General features: G+C 41.1%; 1 protein-coding gene across 2 annotated transcripts in view; it reads left to right on the top strand.

The window, feature by feature from the left end:
* cdk19 (cyclin dependent kinase 19) overlaps positions 1-21,043 on the top strand; it is a 174,650-nt gene that overhangs the window by 47,162 nt on the left and 106,445 nt on the right. For both annotated transcript variants that reach the window (XM_059645216.1, XM_059645217.1), the window contains exons 3-5: positions 3,341-3,451; positions 8,109-8,249; positions 19,411-19,468. In XM_059645216.1, coding sequence (XP_059501199.1) covers positions 3,341-3,451; positions 8,109-8,249; positions 19,411-19,468 — 310 coding nt within the window. The remainder of the gene's footprint in view (positions 1-3,340; positions 3,452-8,108; positions 8,250-19,410; positions 19,469-21,043) is intronic.

Here is a 21,043-nt window from a genome sequence, read left to right on the forward strand (position 1 = left end):
CTGCACCTTTTCCAATGCTTCCACATCCTTCCTGTCATGGGGCGACCAGAACTATAAGCAATATTCCAAGTGAGGCCGCACTAGCGTTTTGTACAGCTGCTGCATGACAACACAGCACCAGAACACAATCCCTCTACCAATGAAACCTAATACACTGTAAGCCTTCTTAATAGCACATCAACCTGGGTGGCAACTTTCAGGGATCTATGTACATGACACCAAGATCCCTCTGCACAGCCACACTACCAAGAATCTTTCCATCGACCCGATATTCTGCCTTCCTATTATTCTTCCCAAAGTGAATCACCGCACATTTATCCGTGTTAAACTCCATTTGCCACCTTTCTGCCCAATTCTGCAGTTTATCCAAGTTTCCCTGCAACCTGCAACATTCTTCCACACTGTCCACCACTCCACTGACTTTAGTGTCATCTGCAAACTTACTAATCCATCCACCTATGCCTGCATCCAAGTCATTTATAAAAATGACAAACAGCAGTGGTCCCAAAACAGATCCTTGAGTCACACCACTAGTAACCAGACTCTAGGCTAAATGTTTTCCATCAACCACCACTCGTTGCCTTCTTACAGAAAGCCAGTTTCTAATCCAAACTGCTAAATCTCCCTCAATCCCGTGCCCCTGTATTTTCTCCAATAGCCTACCACGTGGAATCTTATCAAAGGCTTTACTGAAGTCCATGTACACTACATCAACTGCCCTACCCTCATCCACATGCTTGGTCATGTTCTCAAAAAACTCAGAGACACGACCTGCCCTTGACGAATCCATGTTGACTATTTCCAGTCAAATTGTTGCTTGCTAGATGATTATAAATCCTATCTCTTATAATCCTTTGCAAAATTTTTCGTATAACAGACGTAAGGCTCACAGGTCTATAATTACCTGGGTCATCTCTACTGCCCTTCTTGAACAAGGGCACAACATTTGCAATCCTCCAGTCCTCTGGGACTAAACCTGTCGACAGTGACGACTCAAAGATCAAGGCCAAAGGCTCTGCCATCTCCTCCCTCGCATCCCAGAGAATCCTTGGAAAAATCCCATCCGGCCCAGGGGATTTATCTACCTTCACACCTTCTAGAATTGATAACACCTGCTTCTTACTAACGTCAATCCTTTCAAGTCTAATAGCCCGTATGTCAGTCTTCTCTACAATACTCTCTTTTTCCTGAGTGAAAATAGATGATAAATATTCATTTAGCACCTCTCCGATCTCTACCGGGTCCACACACAACTTCCCACTTCTGTCTTTGACTGACCCTATTCCTACCGTCGTCATACTTTCATTCCGCACATACCTATAGAAAGCTTTAGGGTTCTCCTTTGTTCTACCTGCTAATGACTGCTCATGTCCCTCCTTGCTCTTCTTAACTTTCTCCTTAAGTCGTTCCTAGCTCATCTGTAACTCTCCATCGCCTCATCTGAACCATCTCGTCTCAATGTCACATAAGCCTCCCGCTTCCGCTTAACAAGAGATACATTTTCTTTAGTAAACCATGGTTCCCTTACCTTAGCACTTACTCCCTGCTTGACAGGGACATACTTATCAAGGACACGCAATATCTGTTCCTTAAGTCAGCTCCACATTTCGATTGTCTCCATTCCCTGCATTTTGCTACCCCATTCTATGCCTCCTAAGTCTTGCCCAATTGCATTATAATTACTCTTTCCCTCTGGTATGTTCCTATCCCTTTCCATCGCGAGACTAAATGTAACCGAATTATGGTCACTCTTCTCCAAAGTGCTCACTTACCACTGAATCAAACACCTGGCCTGGTTCATTACCAAGTATCAGATTCACTGTGGCCTCTCCTCTTATTGGCCCTTCAACATACTGTGTCAGGAAACCCTCCTGCACACATTGGACAAAAACTGATCCGTCTGACGTACTAGAGTTATAGCATTTCCAGTCAATGTAGGGGAAGTTAAAGTCTCCCATAATGACCACCTTGTTCCTTTCACCCCTGTCATGAACCACTTTGCCAATCCTCTCCTCCACATCCCTGGAACTTTGCAGAGGCCTATAAAAGACTCCCAGCAGTGTGACGTCTCCTGTCCTGTTTCTGACCTCAGCCCATACCACCTCAGTAGACAAGTCCTCGTCAAAAGTTCTTTCAGCCACTGTTATACTGCCCTTGACTAACAAAGCCACACCTCCCCCTCTTTTACCACCTTCCCCGATCTTTATGAAAGGTCTAAACCCTGGAACCTGCGACATCCATTCCTGACCTTGCTCTATCCATGTCTCCCAAATGGCCACAACGTCAAAGCCCCAGGTACCTATCCATGCTGCAAGCTCACCCTACCTTATTCCTGGCGATGAAGTAGCCACACTTCAAACCAGCTTGCTGTCTGCCAGCACCCTCCTGTAACAGTGAATTCCTGTCCATGTCCTCCCTAGTCTCATCCTCCTGTGTACTGGAACTACACCAAAGGTTCCCATTGTTACTACATTACTACATCAAAAACCTTTTTATTGGTGCTGTTTTAGTTTTAGCATTGTTCGAGCCAACCTTGAACGAGTCAAAATACTGGGATCTAACCTACAATAGCCAGTTGCTTTGCTGTTAAATGATTATGTTTGAAATGCAAAAGGACATATGTTACGTTAAATTTAAATGTGCCTAATGAAAATACTCTTCACAAAGAGCAGTGTTTGTTGCTAATAATATATACATTTTGATAAGACCTTGGAAATAGAAACAGGACTAGGCCTTTTGGCCCCCTTGCATTTAACATCTCTCACATCCACTTTCCTGCCTTTTTCCTACAACCTTTGATTCCCCTACTGATCATGAACCTGTATATTATTAGTTTTAAATTTATGCAAACACTTTTCTCCAACTTCTCTCCATTACAAGGAAGTCCAAAGATATTCAACCCTCTGAGAGAATAAATTCCTTCTCATCTCAGTCTTAAATTGGCACTTGATTATTCTGAGATATGGTCCTAGACTCTTCCCTTGAAGGCAAATATCCTCTGTGTTTCTAACAAGTGTATTTTCAGACTGTCAAAAAGGCAGCATGTCACTACTATAAATCTGTTCTTAAAAATCTTCAGTTGTTGTAATAATATGGCCATATTTGAGAATTGGAAACCACTGAGGCATTATTATTTCTTTCTACATGTTAAAAGACATAAAACTTTGAGCTACAGCTATATGATACATTTACTATGGGGTTAGAATTGCTGTGAAGTGATGACTTTTGTTATCACCCTATTTTGTCTGATCAGTGCAAGATCAATTTTTCTCCTTATGTATTTTCTTCGTTGGCTTTGAATATTGTTACCCATTTAATTATTTCTTTTTTTTTCTGTCAGTTGCTGCGAGAGCTGAAGCATCCCAACGTGATTGCTTTGCAAAAGGTGTTCCTTTCACACAGTGACAGAAAGGTCTGGCTCCTGTTTGATTATGCAGAACATGATTTATGGGTAAGGACCTAGTCAATAGAATATCAAGCATGTAAAAATTATTCCTTAATGTTACTTGCAACAAAAATACAAACCCGAGTTCTTTTAAATCTATCATCCACTATAAGCCAAAGCAATCACTGTTTTGTTGTTAGCTAGTCAAAATTTCACAATAGCAAGTATTTATTTAGTTATTGCATGTTTCACCTCCCTCTCCATAATAATTTCACATGTAGGTAGGGTATACAGTAGCAGTTTAGAACAAAAGTATTTATTAAATCTGACTTTAAATCAAAATTTTCAAAAGAGAAGCAAATTTTCTCTAGCCCTAGAAAATGGCACCCAACAAAAGGGTACAGATGAGGTCCATCAGTCAGGATGGTGGCATTTACTGGTATCTTGTTGGAGCTGGAGGAAATATTTCTGTCCCTTGACAATTTTCAGAATCAGAAGAACTATTAGAATCAGAGCCAGCAAGGATTTAATGTAAGACTGAAAGAAATAAGAGCCGAAGCCGACTATTCAGCCCGTTGATTCTGCTTTGCATTCATGGCTGATCTAATAACCCACAACTCCACTTTTCTGCCTTTTCACTATAACCCTTAATTCCCTTACTGACTTAAAAAGTCTATCTCAGCCTTGAATATACTTAATGACCAAGCCTCAACGGGTCATAGGCGATTCACTGTGGTAAAGAACTCCACAGATTCATTACCCTCTGAGAAAAGAAATTCCTCCTCATCTGTTTTAAGTATGCAACCCTTTTTGCTCGGATTATGCTGTCTGATCCTAGACTCTCTTTCACAAAGGAAACAATTTTTCTCATCTACCCTGTGAAGTCCCCTAAAAATCTTGTACTTTTTTTAATGAAGTTGCCTCTCATTCTTTGTATCTATTGCAATCAAAATATCAATCTACTCAACTTCTCATAATACAGTCCCTTCATACCTGGTATAAAGCTAGTGAACCTTTTCTGGACCGACTCCAAAACCTCTTTCCTTGGATAAGGGGCCTAAAACTGCTCACAGTATTCCAGCTGTGGTCTGCATGGTGTTTTGTACAGTTTTAGGAAAATCTCCCTACTTTTATACTTTATTCCCTTTGAAATAAAGGCCAACGTTCCATTTACCTTCCCTATTGCCTGCTGAACTAGGATATTAGTATCTTGTAAGTTATGAATGAGGATTCCCAAATATCACTACTGTAACTTTCTGCAGTCTTTTTCCATTTAGATAATATTTAGCTCCTCTATCCCTGTGGCCAAAGCGCATAATCTCACATTGCCCCACATTACGTTCTGTCTGATAAGTTTTTGCCTACTCACTTAATCTGTCCGTAATCTTCTGCAGACTCTGTGTGTCATCCTCACCACTTGCCTTCCCATCTATTTTTGTGTCATCCGTAAACTTGGCTATGGTGCATTCGCTTTTCTCATCCAAGTCATTAATATAAATAGGAAATAATTGACAGGGCAGGCAGCTTCTGCAGCCCAGCCAGATTCTTTTTTTTTGATGAGTTTCCCTTCATCACTGCAAATTTATGTTTGTCTTCAGCCTCCCTGTGGAATGCAGCAGGTCTGCACCCTGCCTCAAGTGTCCACCATTGGTGATGATGCTGCTGAGGCTTCTGAGTTGTCTGCTCTCTATTAGCATTAATTGGCACCCCCTGTAAAACAAGGGCAAGTCCCAATGGCCACCTAACCAGCATGGACCCCTGTATATGACCTATGTTAGTCTGCTCACCCATTAGCTTAATTGGCTCATTGATTATGTAGCATGTGCATAATCTGGAATTGAGAGATTAGCTATAAAGAGAGATTACATAAAATAGGATAATATTTTCTGGAGTTAGAAGGTTATGTAGTGATCTGATTGAAGTTTAAAAGTGTAAGGGTAACAGGGTAGATATTTAAAATCCGAAAGAACTGCGGATGCTGGAAATCAGGAACAAAAGCAAAATTCCTGGAAAAGCTTAGCAGGTCTAGCAGCATCTGTGAAGGAAAAAACAATGTTAACATTTTGGGTCTGTGACCCTTCCTTAGAACTCAGGGTAGATATTTATATCAGTTGGTGCCTTTAGGAGGTGTAGTCTAAATTCGGGTCAGACTTTTCAGCAACATTCCTACATACAAAGGCTGGTAAACGTTTGGAACTCTGTTTAGAAAAGCCAATTGATGAGAGGTCACTTGCTAACCTGAAACTTGAGATTTGTTTAAAAAAAGTGAAAGAAATGCGGATGCTGGAAATCAGAAATGAAAACAGAAATTGCTGAAAAATCTCAATAGGTCTGGCAGCATCTGTGGAGAGATTTGTAGTTTTTTTTGTTAACCAAAGGTATTCAGGAAAATGGGCAAAGATGGTGTATGGTATCAGACCACAGATACATCATTCAGTTATATAATGGCTTGAAAAGCTTGAGAGGCTGAATACCCATCTCCTGTTCCTATGATAGGTGTGAAGAGGTAACAAGAGTCAAATATAAACATAAAAACTTGACAGTCCCTTGAAACTGTGAAAAGAATTTGGCATTTTACAGATAGTAACGTAAATATAAGGGAGTAATAATAAATTTATGCAGAACATTGGTTGAACCAAAGGCCTTTGCAGGTAGGTTCCCAATTATAGAGTTAATTTGGATGGAAAATTATGGTTATGAGGAAAGACTTGAGATATTGGAGCAGAGAAGGCAAGATTAAATTTAAAGTTATGTGTGTCTATGGGGTGAATAGGGAAAGATTTTCAGTTGGCAGATGGCTCAGGAATGAGAAGTAATAAACTTTAAAATTCTTTGTTAGAAAATGAGAGAAGAGGCTGTAATTTTTTTTATTCTCATGATTTGTTGGAGTATGGAATGCTTACCACGTGAGTGCTTTTTGCAGAGATAATTCATTCTTTTCAATGTGATAAAGATTTGAAGCAGGGAAGGATTCAGAATATGGTGAGTGTGATGGAATTACTCATAGTGAAAGCAGAGAAAATGGGGAGAAAATCACCACTCCCAGTTTGGTAAACTGCATAATTCTGAGGTGTAGATGGATGGAGGCATTCTAATGTGTGAGTTAATTTGTATGTTAACGGAAAGCTAATATGCAGATATGGTGTAAAATTGACAAGATGCTATCCTTTATTAAATCAGGAATTTTACATAAAAGTTAGGATGTTATGTTTTAGTTATACGGGGTACTTTTGAGACTCCCTTCCAAACTGCATTTGGTCTCTCTGCAGTGCGTGAACTGTAGTAGAGCGGGAAGGAAACTCATTACTACCACCTTGAGGGAGATCAACTGGGGAAGGCAGTGAATGCTGTACTAGCCTGTGATGCCCACATCCCTTGAATTAAGAAACTTCTATGCATCTATGAAGTCAGTGAACAACAACATTGTGTTACTCTGCCCAAAAGCCTCCTAGTGCAACAGATATGATTCGGTTGTCATGGAGCAGAAACAATTTATTTTGGGTTTTTAAATAAATGGTTCTTTCCTCTCATATGTGTGTTGTCAGTAAAGCTACTATTTGGTTTCCATCCCTAATTGCCCTTGAGGGCCAATGTGCACCACACCAGACCAGGTAAGGACAACAGATTTCCTTGCATAAAAGACATAGGTTTATAGGACAATTGATGATGGTTTTGTGATCAGTATTTCTGAGACAAGCTTTCATTTCAGCTTTGTTTTTGGGGGATCAACTAATTGAATTTAAATTCCACCAATTGCAATGCTGTGATTTGAACCTTAACCTGAGCATTAGCCTGGGCCTCTGGGTTATTTGTCTAGCGACAATACTTCTTCACTGCGTCCTCCTATGTTGATTGTGTTATAAGAGACAGAAATAGGAGTATGAAAGAATGATGCCATGAAGATGAATCAATTTATAGATTTGACCTCAATTGCAAGTTCTCAAACTTGTATGATTTATTTATCCATGTTTAATCCTTCCAACTAAATTGTAACGAGAACACGTCTCTGACATTTCTAAAGTTGGACCTATAGTTTTTGTTCTCTCAATTTCATGTCTTTTATTCATTTAGCTGAGGACGCTGGGAAGTGATCACAAATCCCATGGCATATTTGATATAATTCAACACCATAGAATATGTTCCTTTAACTTTAGAAATATTATTACATTTCAGTTACTTGTTTGGGCCTACTAATGTAAAATGCGTAACCTGGTGAACATGGGAACAAGAGAGACATGGGAACAAGACCAAACTGTCACATTGAAATATCGGATTAGAAATCTTAAATCTCAAACTGAGTACTGTATTCCCAATTTTGGATCAATAGGCTAAGGTTCTGTTCTTGCAGTGAATAATAATAAAGCATAAATACATGAAATTATGCAATGAAGTGGCATAAAATTTGAGCTTTGCCAAATATTATTGCTGTGCAGTGAAGAACTGTTGCCAATCCTGTAATAGATCTGGCATTTTTTCATAGAGGTTCATAATTCAATATCTGTCATATCTACTTTGTATATGCCAATGAACGAATCTCTGTTATATCTTCGTTAACCTATAATGAGAAAATAATTTAAATTAATGTAAAACAAAATGTGAGGAGCAGTAAATTTTGTTGCTGCAGTGTCATCAATGAACAATGCATGAAGGTTATTGATAATGTAAAATCTGTTGTGAACTTTAAGATTTAATATTTTTTCTAATTTGTTTTGCTCTTTTGTAGCATATTATCAAGTTCCATCGTGCCTCAAAAGCAAATAAAAAGCCAGTACAGCTACCAAGGGGAATGGTCAAATCACTGCTTTATCAAATACTTGATGGAATTCATTATCTCCATGCAAACTGGGTTCTTCATAGGGACTTGGTAAGTATAATACTCTGAAAGTTAATGAAGAAACAGAACTTGAGTGCTTCTGCAGAAAATGTTACGAGACCAATGCCCAATTATGGCTGACTTTGAGCTCCTGTTTGGTTGCGGATGCATTGCCAAAAATTTCCATTCTTATCAGCTATTGACTGGGACCTCAGTAAGTTCCACAACAGACTGTCTATGCTTTGCAAATCATAAAATCTGAGCAATATTTGAGCATATCTTATTTGTATTGTGTTGAGTACGGTGATGAACTTGCATGCTATTTTAAATGAAGTCCACTTGTACATAAGTTTATCTACAGAGGCCTGAAATGAAAAGCCAGACAGGTGCTCTGTTATTATATTGACAAAAAAATGAAAAAAATGTCTGCATGTTATTATAAAAAGTTGACCTTGGATTTGTTTGTTGCAAAACAGTAGGGCCAGGTGGGTGGTCAAAAGTATAAATTATCATTATGAATTTGTACTGAGTGATTTACCCAGCAACATCATGAAACAAAACTATTGTCACAACATGACATATCTTTACTCATGTGGCCTTGAGGTTTGCCATCCTATTCAGATAGGTCTTCTTTAAGATTAAATCTTGTGCATTTTAAACTTACATATATCGGAATGCCTAATTTCAAACAGTAGACACATTCCTGGAAATCATTTCTTAAAATTACATATGAGGAAACAGGTTTACTCACTTAAATGCATGTAAATTCAGGGAATGCCTATTCATCCAAGGTTTTTAACCTGTTACTCAAAATGCATTTCATTTATAAGCCGCAAATATACAAAAAAACACAAAACACACAATGCATAGTGCACAAAAACAATTTACATTCTCCGTTATGCAGATAGGAAGGTGTAACTGGGAGACCAAAGTTAGAAGGTTCTCTTCTGTCTCACCCTTTGCTTTGAAGAATGGTCAAGTGGATGATTAAACATGAAAGAGACTTGAGGCCACTGGATGGGTAATGTGAGATTGAGGACTGGGGAGACTTGGGATCACTGGGCATTCCCCAACATAGCTGATCCATGTGATACATTCAAATCCAGCCCCAGTGTGGCTGCCTCCTGACACATCACTCACTCGCTCCTCCTGGACAAAGTCGCAGATTCCTCTTTGCTTTCCATCTTAAGCCTCCTTAGCCCTTGACTAAATTGGCACATGTTCACATAAGGGTATAAGAAAAGAACAGAAATAGGCCATTCAGCCCTGCAGGCTCACTGCAATAAGATCGTGCCTGATCTTCTACCACAATCTCCTGCGATATCCCTTGATGCTTTTTCCATGTAGAAATCTGCCAATCTCAGTCTTGAACAATCTCAGTGACAGAGCCTCCACACCCCCTTTGCAGCAGAAAATTCCAAAGATTCACCAACACCTTAGTGAAGGAATTCCTCCGCATATCCGTTCCTTGTTCTGTGACCCTTTTGGTTCTAGATCCCTTTGGCTAGAGGAAGCATCATTGCTTCATCTCCCCTGTTGATCCCAGTAAGAATTTTGTATGTTTTAATGAGATTATTTCTCTTTTTTTTTCCAAATTCCAGAGAATATAGGTCCCTAGAAACCTAGGAGGCTGTTCATCCAACATTCTTGTGTGGGTTCTCTGCAACAGTGATTCAGCTTGACCTGCTCCTCTACCTGTTCTCTGTAGACCTTCAGTTTGTTTTCTTCAGCTGCTTATCTAATAGGTCTCTGCAGGACAAAGAAACATTATGGGGAATGCTGCTGAATACCACCTGTAATATCAGTGCAACACAAGCTGACTAGGGGCCCTGGAAACAAATCACAACCAAAGAGTGACTTCCTGTGTCCCACTGTTGAAAGTAGGCAGCAACATTCTGAATGGTCCAGAGGTCTACTTGCAGTGCTAGCAGTGATAGAGTGGCATTGCAAACCAGAAGGTGCAGTAATAATAAAGATTGATGAACTTGAACCATCTGAAAAGAAACCAAAGATGAACATCTTCCACTTGGAATGGGAAAATTAATTTCTGGCCACATCTGTAACAGATAAGAATGCTTACCTTCTATATCACCAAAGTATAATGATAAGTTTAACAAGTAGAATTTTTGGAATGCAAGTACACCAGAACATAGAACATTACAGCGCAGCACAGGCACTTCGGCCCTCGATGGTTTCACAGGTTGGTGCAACAATGTGAAGCCCATCTAACCTACACTATTGCATTATCATCCATATGTTTATCCAATGACCATTTAAATGCCCTTAAAGTTGTCGCATCTACTACTGTTGCAGGCAGGGCATTCCATGCCCTTACTACTCACTGAGTAAAGAACCTACGTCTGACATCTGATAGACTGGAAGTCTATCTATCACCCCTCAATTTAAAGCTATGTCTCCTCATGCTAGCCATCACCATCCGGGAAAAACGTTCTGATCATCTGTATGTTTCTATTAAGTCGCCTCTTAACCTTCTTCTCTCTAACGAAAACAGCCTCAAGTCCCTCAACCTCTCCTCATAAGGCCTTCCCTCCATACGAGGCAACATCCTGGTAAATCTCTTTTGAGATAGATTTCAGAGACTTGCAGCACCTAGAGATGCATGATGCAGTTAATGCACAAGTTTATGCCCATTTATCAGTAGATTAACTGAGTGAAAGAGGTCACTAATCTGTCATGTAGGGTGTCATTTTCTGTGAAGGGAGGCTGACTAGGAGCCTCTTCTGTATGCCTTAAATTCAAGATAACAAGGTGTGTAGCTGGATGAATGCAGCAGGCCAGGCAGCATCAGAGGAGCAGGAAAGCTTACGTTTCGGGCCTGGATCCTTCTTCAGAAAAAAAAATTCCTACTATCTCACAGTAAATTCAAAGATATTTTCCCTTGAACAGGACTGAAGGCCATTTTGAAAGCCATTCTTTCTCTGACCAGTGGCAAAGATAGGGCCTTTCCTGAAGCATGATTTTGCATTTTCATCTTCTGGCAAAACATAAGCAATCATTCACAGATAGTTAAGTATTAAAGAAGCAAGGACTTTGGAATTTTGTCTGCAGATATCTTTCAGCAACTATCTATTGGCAAATTGGCTCCATTGTGGGCTCAGTGACAGGAAGCAGAGGGTTGTTTTTGAGTTTCTTTTTCTGACTGGAAGTCTGTGTCCAGTTGGGGCCCTTGCTGTTGATATAAATGAGTTAGACTTGAATGTAGAAGCTTTAATCAATAAGTTCACAAGATTCAGAAATTGGTGGAGTGGTGAATGTGAGGACGATAGCTTTATATTATAGAAGGATACAGAGGGGCACAGGTCAGATGGACTAATCAGTGGCAATTGGAATTCAGTCTGCATCAATGTGAGGTGACACACTTGGGCAGGACAGACCAGGCAAGGGAATGCTTGAACAGGGAGGATCCTGGGAAGCACCAAGGATCAGAGGGGTGTAGACAGGTATCAAGACAGGCAGCTAAAATAGTTAAGAAGGTGTATGAAATAGTTGCCTTCATTAGATGAGGCATAGAGTTTAACAGCTATGAGATTATGCTGGAACTCTGTAAGATGTTGGTTAGGCTATAGCTAGACTATTGTGTGTTGGAATCCACTGTCCCTTTCACTCGCGCGCGCTCTCTCTCTCTCTCTCTCTCTCTCACATGTGAATCCATGGGGTAAATTAGTATTTGCCGATACATTCTATTTTTTTCAAAAAGCACAAAATTTATAGACAGTCAGTCAATATGACATTTTATAATTTCCCCCTTTAGAAATAAGACCAATCTGACTCCAAACCAAAACCCAAACAGATTGTAAACAAGGCCTCACGCCAAATATGCATTGTCTGATCTAAAATATGACCTCTTCTTTACACTGATTAAACCTTTAGTTCTCTCAGGACAGTGACTTGAAAGGAATTCTTAGAGGTTTACATATACATATGAATCAATTTAAAGATTTAACAGCATCTTAGGTTTGGTTAATATATCCTCATCAGTGACGTGACTTTTTGATCTTATAAACTCTGTGTCTGATACTATCTTTCCTGTTAACACTTGAAAAAGCAAGGCTCCGAAAGTTTGTATTTTCAAATAAACCCGTTGGACTATAATCTGGTGTTGTGTAATTTTCTGACCTTGTCCACCCAGTGTAACATTGGCTTGTCCACATAAAGACTTCGTGTTTGTTAATGAGAATATCTATGCTATTTGTTTTGTATTACGCAGTTTCAGATCATTCAACCATTAACTTGCTCTCTCTGACTGTAATATCTGGTATTTACCTTTACTTTTAGAGCAAACTTGAAGGACTGGATGGCCTCCTCCTGTTCTATTTTGTTTTTCTCCTTTTTTAACATTGGGTAAAAACTACATTTACTTCTGTATTAGTTTTCAGTCCTGTGCACATGAAAAATGTCAGTGTACTTTGCAGATGCTGACTAATCAGTTACTTCCAGCAATTCATTACTTTTATGTATAGCAATGTAGAGCAAGAGTAAGAATGCTTGAATTCTGTGTTATTGCATATGCACCATGATGTGTCTCAGGCCTGGTGTAAAGTTTAAAGAACATATCCCATTAACTATTATTTGCCACACATTGTGGACCCTGGTAATTTGATTCTGCAATTCTTCCTAACTGAGGTAACTGACTAGAGATTCTGAGAGTGACACAGTCCAGCTCAAACCGGGAAACAAAAATGTGGAGAACAGTTATAATCAAACAATACTGTTAGAATTTTAGGCAGGTGAATGACATTTGGGCCAAGTTTGGCTTCTGCTGTGCTACACAAACTTTAAATGATTACTTTGAAACTGGAATAAACATCTGTAGTGATTAGAACAAGGTCAGCCAGGTGAACTTCAATGAATACAAGGTACCTGATTGGACCAGGTTAACAGCCCCAATCAGGGAGTCCTGGCCCAGACATAGACAGGAGTGTCGGGTTCTGCTCACAGTAGGGGTCAACTCTGTGCTAGCCAGGTTTTTGTCATGTACTAGACATGTGTAAGTAAAGAGTGACTTTGTGATGGGATACTGGCCTTCATGGAGCTTTTACAATCTGTGAGGAAGAAAATATTTGAGATAATGGGAACTGCAGATGCTGGAGAATCCAAGATAATAAAGTGTGAAGCTGGATGAACACAGCAGGCCAAGCAGCATCTCACGAGCACAAAAGCTGACGTTTTGGGCCTAGACCCTTCATCAGAGAGGGAAATGGGGTGAGGGTTCTGGAATAAATAGGGAGAGAGGGGGAGGCGGACCGAAGATGGAGAGAAAAGAAGATAGGTGGAGAGGAGAGTATAGGTAGGGAGAGGATAGGTCAGTCCAGGGAAGACGGACAGGTCAAGGAGGTGGGATGAGGTTAGTAGGTAGGAAATGGAGGTGCGGCTTGGGGTGGGAGGAAGGGATGGGTGAGAGGAAGAAAAGGTTAGGGAGGCAGAGACAGGCTGGGCTGGTTTTGGGATGCGGTGGGGGAAGGGGAGATTTTGAAGCTAGTGAAGTCCACATTGATACCATTGGGCTGCAGGGTTCCCAAGCAGAATATGAGTTGCTGTTCCTGCAACCTTCGGGTGGCATCATTGTGGCACTGCAGGAGGCCCATGATGGACATGTCATCTAAAGAATGGGAGGGGGAGTGGAAATGGTTCGCGACTGGGAGGTGCAGTAGTTTGTTGCGAACTGAGCGGAGGTGTTCTGCAAAGCGGTCCCCAAGCCTCCACTTGGTTTCCCCAATGTAGAGGAAGCCACACCGGGTACAATGGATACAGTATGCCACATTGGCAGATGTGCAGGTGAACCTCTGCTTAATATGGAAAGTCATCTTGGGGCCTAGGATGGTGGTGAGGGAGGAGGTGTGGGGGCAACTGTAGCACTTACTGTGGTTGCAGGGGAAGGTGCTGGGTGTGGTGGGGTTGGAGGGCAGTGTGGAGCGAACAAGGGAGTCACGGAGAGAGTGGTCTCCAGAAAGCAGACAAGGGTGGGGATGGAAAAATGTCTTGGGTGGTGGGGTCGGATTGTAGATGGCGGAAGTGTCGGAGGATGATGCGTTGTATCTGGAGGTTGGTGGGGTGGTGTGTGAGAACGAGGAGGATCCTCTTTGGGCGGTTGTGGCGGGGGCGGGGTGTGAGGGATGTGTTGCGGGAAATGCGGGAGATGCGGTCAAGGGCGTTCCCGACCACTCTGGGGGAAATGTTGCGGTCTGTGAAGAACTTGGACATCTGGGATGTGCGGGAGTGGATTGCCTCATCGTGGGAGCAGATGCGGCGGAGGCGGAGGAATTGGGAATAGGGGATGGAATTTTTGCAGGAGGGTGGGTGGGAGGAGGTGTATTCTAGGTAGCTGTGGGAGTTGGTGGGCTTGAAATGGACATCAGTTACAAGCTGGTTGCCTGAGATGGAGACTGAGAGGTCCAGGAAGGTGAGGGATGTGTTGGAGATGGCCCAGGTGTACTTGAGGTTGGGGTGGAAGGTGTTGGTGAAGTGAATGAACTGTTCGAGCTCCTCTGGGGAGCAAGAGGCGGTGCCGATACAGTCATCAATGTAACGTAGGACGAGGTGGAGTTTGGAGCCTGTGTAGGTGTGGAAGATGGACTGTTCCATGTAACCTACAGAGAGGCAGGCATAACTGGGGCCCATGCAGGTGACCATGGCCACCCCCTTAGTCTGTAGGAAGTGGGAGGAATCGAAAGAGAAGTTGTTGAGGGTGTGGACGAGTTCGGCTCGGCGGATAAGGGTGTCGGTGGAGGGGGACTGGTCGGGCCTGCGGGACAGGAAGAAGCGGAGGGCCTTGAGGCCATCTGCATGCGGAATACAGGTGTATAGGGACTGGACGTCCATGGTGAAAATGAGGTGTTGGGGGCCAGGGAATTGGAAGTTCTGAGGAGGTGGAGGGCGTGGGTGGTGTCACGGACGTAGTTAGGGAGTTCTACTGGATTTTTCAGACCCTTTGAAGTCCGTGTTGGATTGCAGGTCAATGACTCATCGGTGAGCTGCCCATCCAATCATTCAATTGAGTGCCTTTTCTTGCTTTCTTTGGAATTTAATCATTAGTGAGGGAAATTCGTCCACTATTAAGAGAGACCTCCAGCCTCTTAGGGTTGACTCTGTTAGGTAGGGAGACGAGGACCCGTGGGCACAGCCTTAGAATTAGAGGGGCTAAATTTTAAATGGAAATGAGACATTTCTTCCGTCAGAGAGTGGTGGGCCTATGGAATTCATTGCCATGGAGCGCAGTGGAAGCTGGGACATTAAATGTTTTCAAGGCAGAAATTGATAAATTCTTCATCTCGCAAGGAATCAAGGGCTACGGGGAGAGTGCAGGGAAGTGGAGTTGAAATGCCCATCAGCCATGATTAAATGGTGGAGTGGACTCAATGGGCTGAATGGCCTTATTTCCACTCCTATGACTTATGGTCCTGTGGACTTCTTTAGGACTCTTTGACCCATGATGAGCGCCCAAGTGACAATGGCTGCTCCTCTGCCACTCATCCTCAAGAATAGTCTCTTTCAGGGCCTACCTGACATTCCGTAGTTCAAACTTAGGTGGTTTTGGTAGTACATATCTAATGATATGACCTCACACTCCAGGTTGACCCCAAGGAATACCCACCAAGGATGGGTACAGCAGTGTGGAAATAATTTGGCAGTTTCGGGGCGATGTTGGCCAGTAACCCGATGGTGTGGTCTCTGGGACACTGGTTCAAACCCATGATGGCAACTTGGAGGAATTTAAACTTATTTGATCAATATAGAAAAAAAAATCTATAAACCTAGTCTAAGTAATGGTGACCACCAATCTATAATCCGTTGTCATGGAAATCCATCTGGCTCACGCAAGCCTTTCAGGAAGAAAATCTGCCTCCTTAACTAGCAAGCTACTCAATTCAAGGATAATTAGGGTTAGGCAACAAATGCTGGTAACCAATCACATTGTGCTTGTCATTTTGGGTTAACCTGCTCTTTGTGTTATTTAATTCACAGGCTGTAGGTTTCACTGGCAAGGCCAGCTTTTATTACCCAGTCTAATTATGCTTGAGAACGTGGTGATGAATTAGCTTCTTGAATACTGCTGAGTAGCTTACTTAAATGTTTAACATAGTTTAAGAGGTAACTACATTGCCGTCTGTCTGGAGTCACATGTAGGCCAAATTTGGCTATGGACATCAAATTTCCTTCCTGAAAGGACTCCAGTAAATTCATTTGAATATTAAGACAGTTCAGTTGTTTATCTTACATGACTGCTGTCTTGAATATCTTTTTCTGCTGATAATTGATACCAGAAGTAAAATTGAGCCTTTGAAAGTTATCCAATGCCTTTGTACATTTAATCAACGAGTGATGCATTTTTACATATCTAATTAAAAAGATTTTTGATATTTGTCCAAATTATGAATTTGTAGAGTCTTTAAATGTGAAATGTATCCAGATGAAAAGCAAGATCAAAGTCAAAATTGTACTGCTACTTTGAACTGTTACTAAGAGACATGAAGTCTTATTAGTGGGTTTATACTAATTAACTGAACCTCTTCAAGAAAATGGATTATTCTTTCAATATGGACCACATGCACTGTAGTGTAATTAATGCAAATCATGCTATTTTGATTTCTGTTTTTGGTGTAGTTCCTTAATTCTCATCAAAGCTTGGCTAACCACAGAATGTGTCTGTCTCTGTTGTTTCTGATCTACTTCATGTTGATATTGAGTGCCAAATAGTAAAAATCATTCCTTTTTTCCAACGCTGCATCGTTCATTGATGTGTGCAAAAATTCAACTCCACCAGTGTCCAAAGCTAATTAAATAATCTTTTCATATAGTCTGGTGAAATCTATCGTCTAGATGGCCTTGAGTTTAAACAATATTTATTAATATCCTAAAATATATAGTGAAAACCTTAATTAGTGTCAAAAAAGTAGATTTTTGAGTCTGTCTCATGGCTCCATCAGTGTGCTACTTGTATTATTTTTCAGCATTGAACTTATTTTTATTGTTCACAGAACATTTAGTTTTAATTAGCAAAATATTTCTAGCTTAGATTGAGGTGTTTACATTTTCCAAACAATAGAATAGCTGGTTATAATGGTAGATTCAGATGAGAAAGGATGGCAAGTGGCTCGACGGGAGCACAAACATCAGCATGGAGATTGAGCAAAGGCACCTGTTTCTGCTGCAGAATTATTTGTGATTTGTCTAAGATGTCCAGCAAAGAAGAAGGATGTTTATTGTGAGAATATGTAACGCTTTTATGAGGGAAAGATGTTACTATCCTGAACTGATAAGTGTGTTCTTAGCTTGTGATTTTCACAAAAGTTGATTCATGCAACAATCCATTATTTTAATATACAAGTGGAGGAAGAAAATAAAATTAATTAAAATGCTAGAAATGCTAGCCTCTATGAAGGGAAAGGACTGTCCATAATTTTACAGACACATTTAGCACATCATCTAAATTTCAACATCTATTTATCTATTCTGACTCATTGTTGTAAAGTTATGTCTTTAAGCTTCTACGGCATTGTATTAAAGATAATTAATGTAATTGTTGTCCTGGAGTAAAATATTCATTTAAAAAACAACTCAACATGCTACAACTTCTTGTACCTTTGTGAATTTGAAATCTACCTGTCAAAAGTTCTATTGTTCATATTATTTTTGGTGGATTTGATACTCAGGCTTACCTTAATGAATGGGATTTTTTTGGACAGTGGGGGCTTCCCACCCTATCGCCCAAAAGCTGACTGGGAAATGCATCCTCCAAGGGGTGTTAATTAACAGGAGGCAGGATTTTTACACCTCCCTCAGGAGGAAGAACCACTCTGGAGCTGCTGGCTAAAATCTGATAGGCTAGCTATTTTATAATCCAAGCAGTTTTACTGGGAGCACATCTGGCCGTCTCACCCATCCAAAAATTGAAATCTACAGTGGGTGCAGGGCCTTGCAGCAAGGACAAGAGAGGTGATAAGGTGGGGGCCATGCTGGCAAAGAAGGGGAGCAGGAGCAGTAGTGTGGCAGATCTGGAATGGTGGTTCAAAGAAATGGTGAATTTCCTCTTCCAGGGAGTCTTCTTGGGAAGTTGGAGACCCAGTTCTGAACTGAGGCAGGCAGCCAATTTAAATGTTTACGGCCATAATTAGGGGTGACTTTTCGAGGACATGGCAGTAATTTTCCAGTTGGAGCAGGTTCCCCTCAGCAACCCACGTGTAACCATCTGCTGGCTAGCTAGGCACCAATTGATACCAGAAACATCATACAGTAAAGAGGAGGCCCCAAGCATCAAAAGATATCCCCACAACCTCAACGATCCAGGTGGAAGGGTTTTCCCTTCAATCTAGAGGTTTGTTGCCTTATATCATTATTTTCTAAGAGCACGTCTATTTTGGGGTGGCCCTGACAGTCTTCTATTGGCCTCTCTCTGTTTGGGCTGCTGAGATCTCAGGGCATCTGGCCCTCTGATTAGTCTGTCAGAAAAGGGATCCAGCCCACTGTCCCAACTCAGCTGGTGAGCCTGGAGATAGCCAATTCTGAGGCTGCCTCCTAAATATCACAGTGTTGGTTTTGCTGACAAGCAGTGCAGGCTTGGAGCATAGATATCAGGGCCTTTCTTTTTTCTTTATTCTTTCATAGAATATGGTTGTTTTGTTGCCCAACCCTAACTGCCTTTGAGTGGAAAGGGCATTTAAGAGTAAGTCACATTCCTGTGGATCTGGCATTGTGTAGAGGCAAGACTCGATAAGGACACAGGGCATTAATGAACTATATGGGTTCTTACGATATTTTGATGATGGATGCATGGTCACCATTACTGAGAGTAGGTTTCAATTCCAGATTTTATTATTTTTGGTTAAACGTACACAAGCCATAATGAAATTTGGACCTGTGGCGTCAGAGCATTAGCCTGGGTTGCCCAGTGACATTATCACAACACCAATCTCTCCTCAATGGGACCTAAAGGCTTTGGAAAAATGCTATCCAAAAATTTCATGTGTTGTATGTTTGGTGACAGCAATATGTAGAAAGGCAGGCTTGAATGTTTGTCTTAATTCTTTGCAGCATTCCTGCATTTGAATTCATGATGGCATCACAAAATTGGATATCAGACTAATACTTCTTTTAGATATGAAGATGTATGATCCTTGTATTAACTACAGATTATATTTTAACTTCAGTTGTAAAGGATTAATGTGTCTTTCATTCATTCCTTTTTCTCCTCCAGAAACCCGCAAACATCCTAGTGATGGGGGAAGGACCAGAACGAGGTCGTGTAAAAATAGGTAAATATCATTGTTTCTGACATTTTCACGGGTACATTTTGTTCTGTACGTAAGTTTAAAGATGCGTGGGGCTGCCTTTTAGACCAAAAGGAAAAGCCTTCAAAGTTAATTTGAGAACACCAGGTCTCTTTAAGCATCGCTATTTGGAAGTTCCATATGAATTTATAAAGGCATGTTTAGTCAAATCAGCTTAAACCTAAACGTAAAGCAAATAAACACATTTTGATGTGAGAAATGGTAGGAAAAGCAGATGCTGGAGAATCTGAGATAACAAGGTGTAGAGCTGGATGAACACAGCAGGCGAAGCAGCATCAAAGGAGCAGGACGGCTGATATTTCTGGCCTAGGCCCTTCTTCAGGATCTAGGTCCATAATGTCAGCCAACCTGCTCCTCTGATGCTCCTTGGCCTGCTGTGTTCATCCAGTTCTACACCATCTTATCTCAGCTTTTGATTTGACATGGTTTTACTTTTAAATCACATATGTTTCTTACACCAGTGGATGAGAAACAAGCAGTAGAAGAAAAAGAATATTAATGATTGATAATATGTTAAAGATTTAGATGAGGGAACTAAATATAATATTTCAATTTGTGGATGACACAAAGTTGGTTGGAAAGGTGAGCTGTGAGGAGGATGCTACACTGATTTGGACAGGCTGAGTGAGTGGGCAAATATATGGCAGAAGCAGTATAATGTGGAAAAATGTGTGAGTTTATCTACTTTAGTAGCAAAAATAGGAAGGCACATTATTAGTTAGATGATGCTAAATTGAGAAAGAGAGGAATGTTTAACAAGATCTGGGCACCCTTATGCACACAGTTGTTGAAAGTAGGTGCAACAGGCAGTAAAGAAAGCAAACTCTGTGTTCAACTTCATAATAAGAGGGTTCATCAACAGGAACAAGGATGCCTTGTTGTAATTATAGAGGGCATTGGTGAGACCATGCCTGGAATCTTGTGTATAGTTTTGGTTTGCTTATTTGAGGAAGGATGCTGTTGATGTAGAGGGAGTACAGTGATGGTTAGCCAAACTGATTCCTGAATGGCAGACTGACATATGAGGGGAGATTGATTCGGTCAGGATGGTCTTCGTTAGAGTTCAGAAGAACGAGGGGGCATCTCGTAGAAACCTAAAGAATTCGAACCGAACTAGACAGGTTGGATGCAGCAAGGATCTTCCTGAAGGTGGGGGATTCCAGAGCCAGGGGCCATAGTTTAAGGGATAAACATTTTAGGACTGAGATGAGGGGAAATTTCTTCACTCAGAGTGGTGAGCTAGTAGAAGAGTACGTGGGGGTGGGTGTGCAGGATTATGATTATTAGCAAATTTGCTGATGACACAAAGTTGGGTGGCAGTGTGAAATGTGAGGAGGATGTTATAAGAATACAGGGTGACTTGGACAGGCTAGGTGAGTGGACGGATGCATGTCAGATGCAGTTTAATGTGGATAAATGTGTGGTTATCCACTTTGATGGCAAGAACAGGAAGGCAGATTACTATCTCAAGGAGTCAAGTTGGTTAAAGGGGAAGCAAAACGAGATCTAGGTGTTCTTGTACATCAGTCAATGAAAGCA

This window comes from Stegostoma tigrinum, chromosome 4, assembly GCF_030684315.1.
Source record: "Stegostoma tigrinum isolate sSteTig4 chromosome 4, sSteTig4.hap1, whole genome shotgun sequence".
Lineage (NCBI taxonomy): Eukaryota > Metazoa > Chordata > Chondrichthyes > Orectolobiformes > Stegostomatidae > Stegostoma > Stegostoma tigrinum.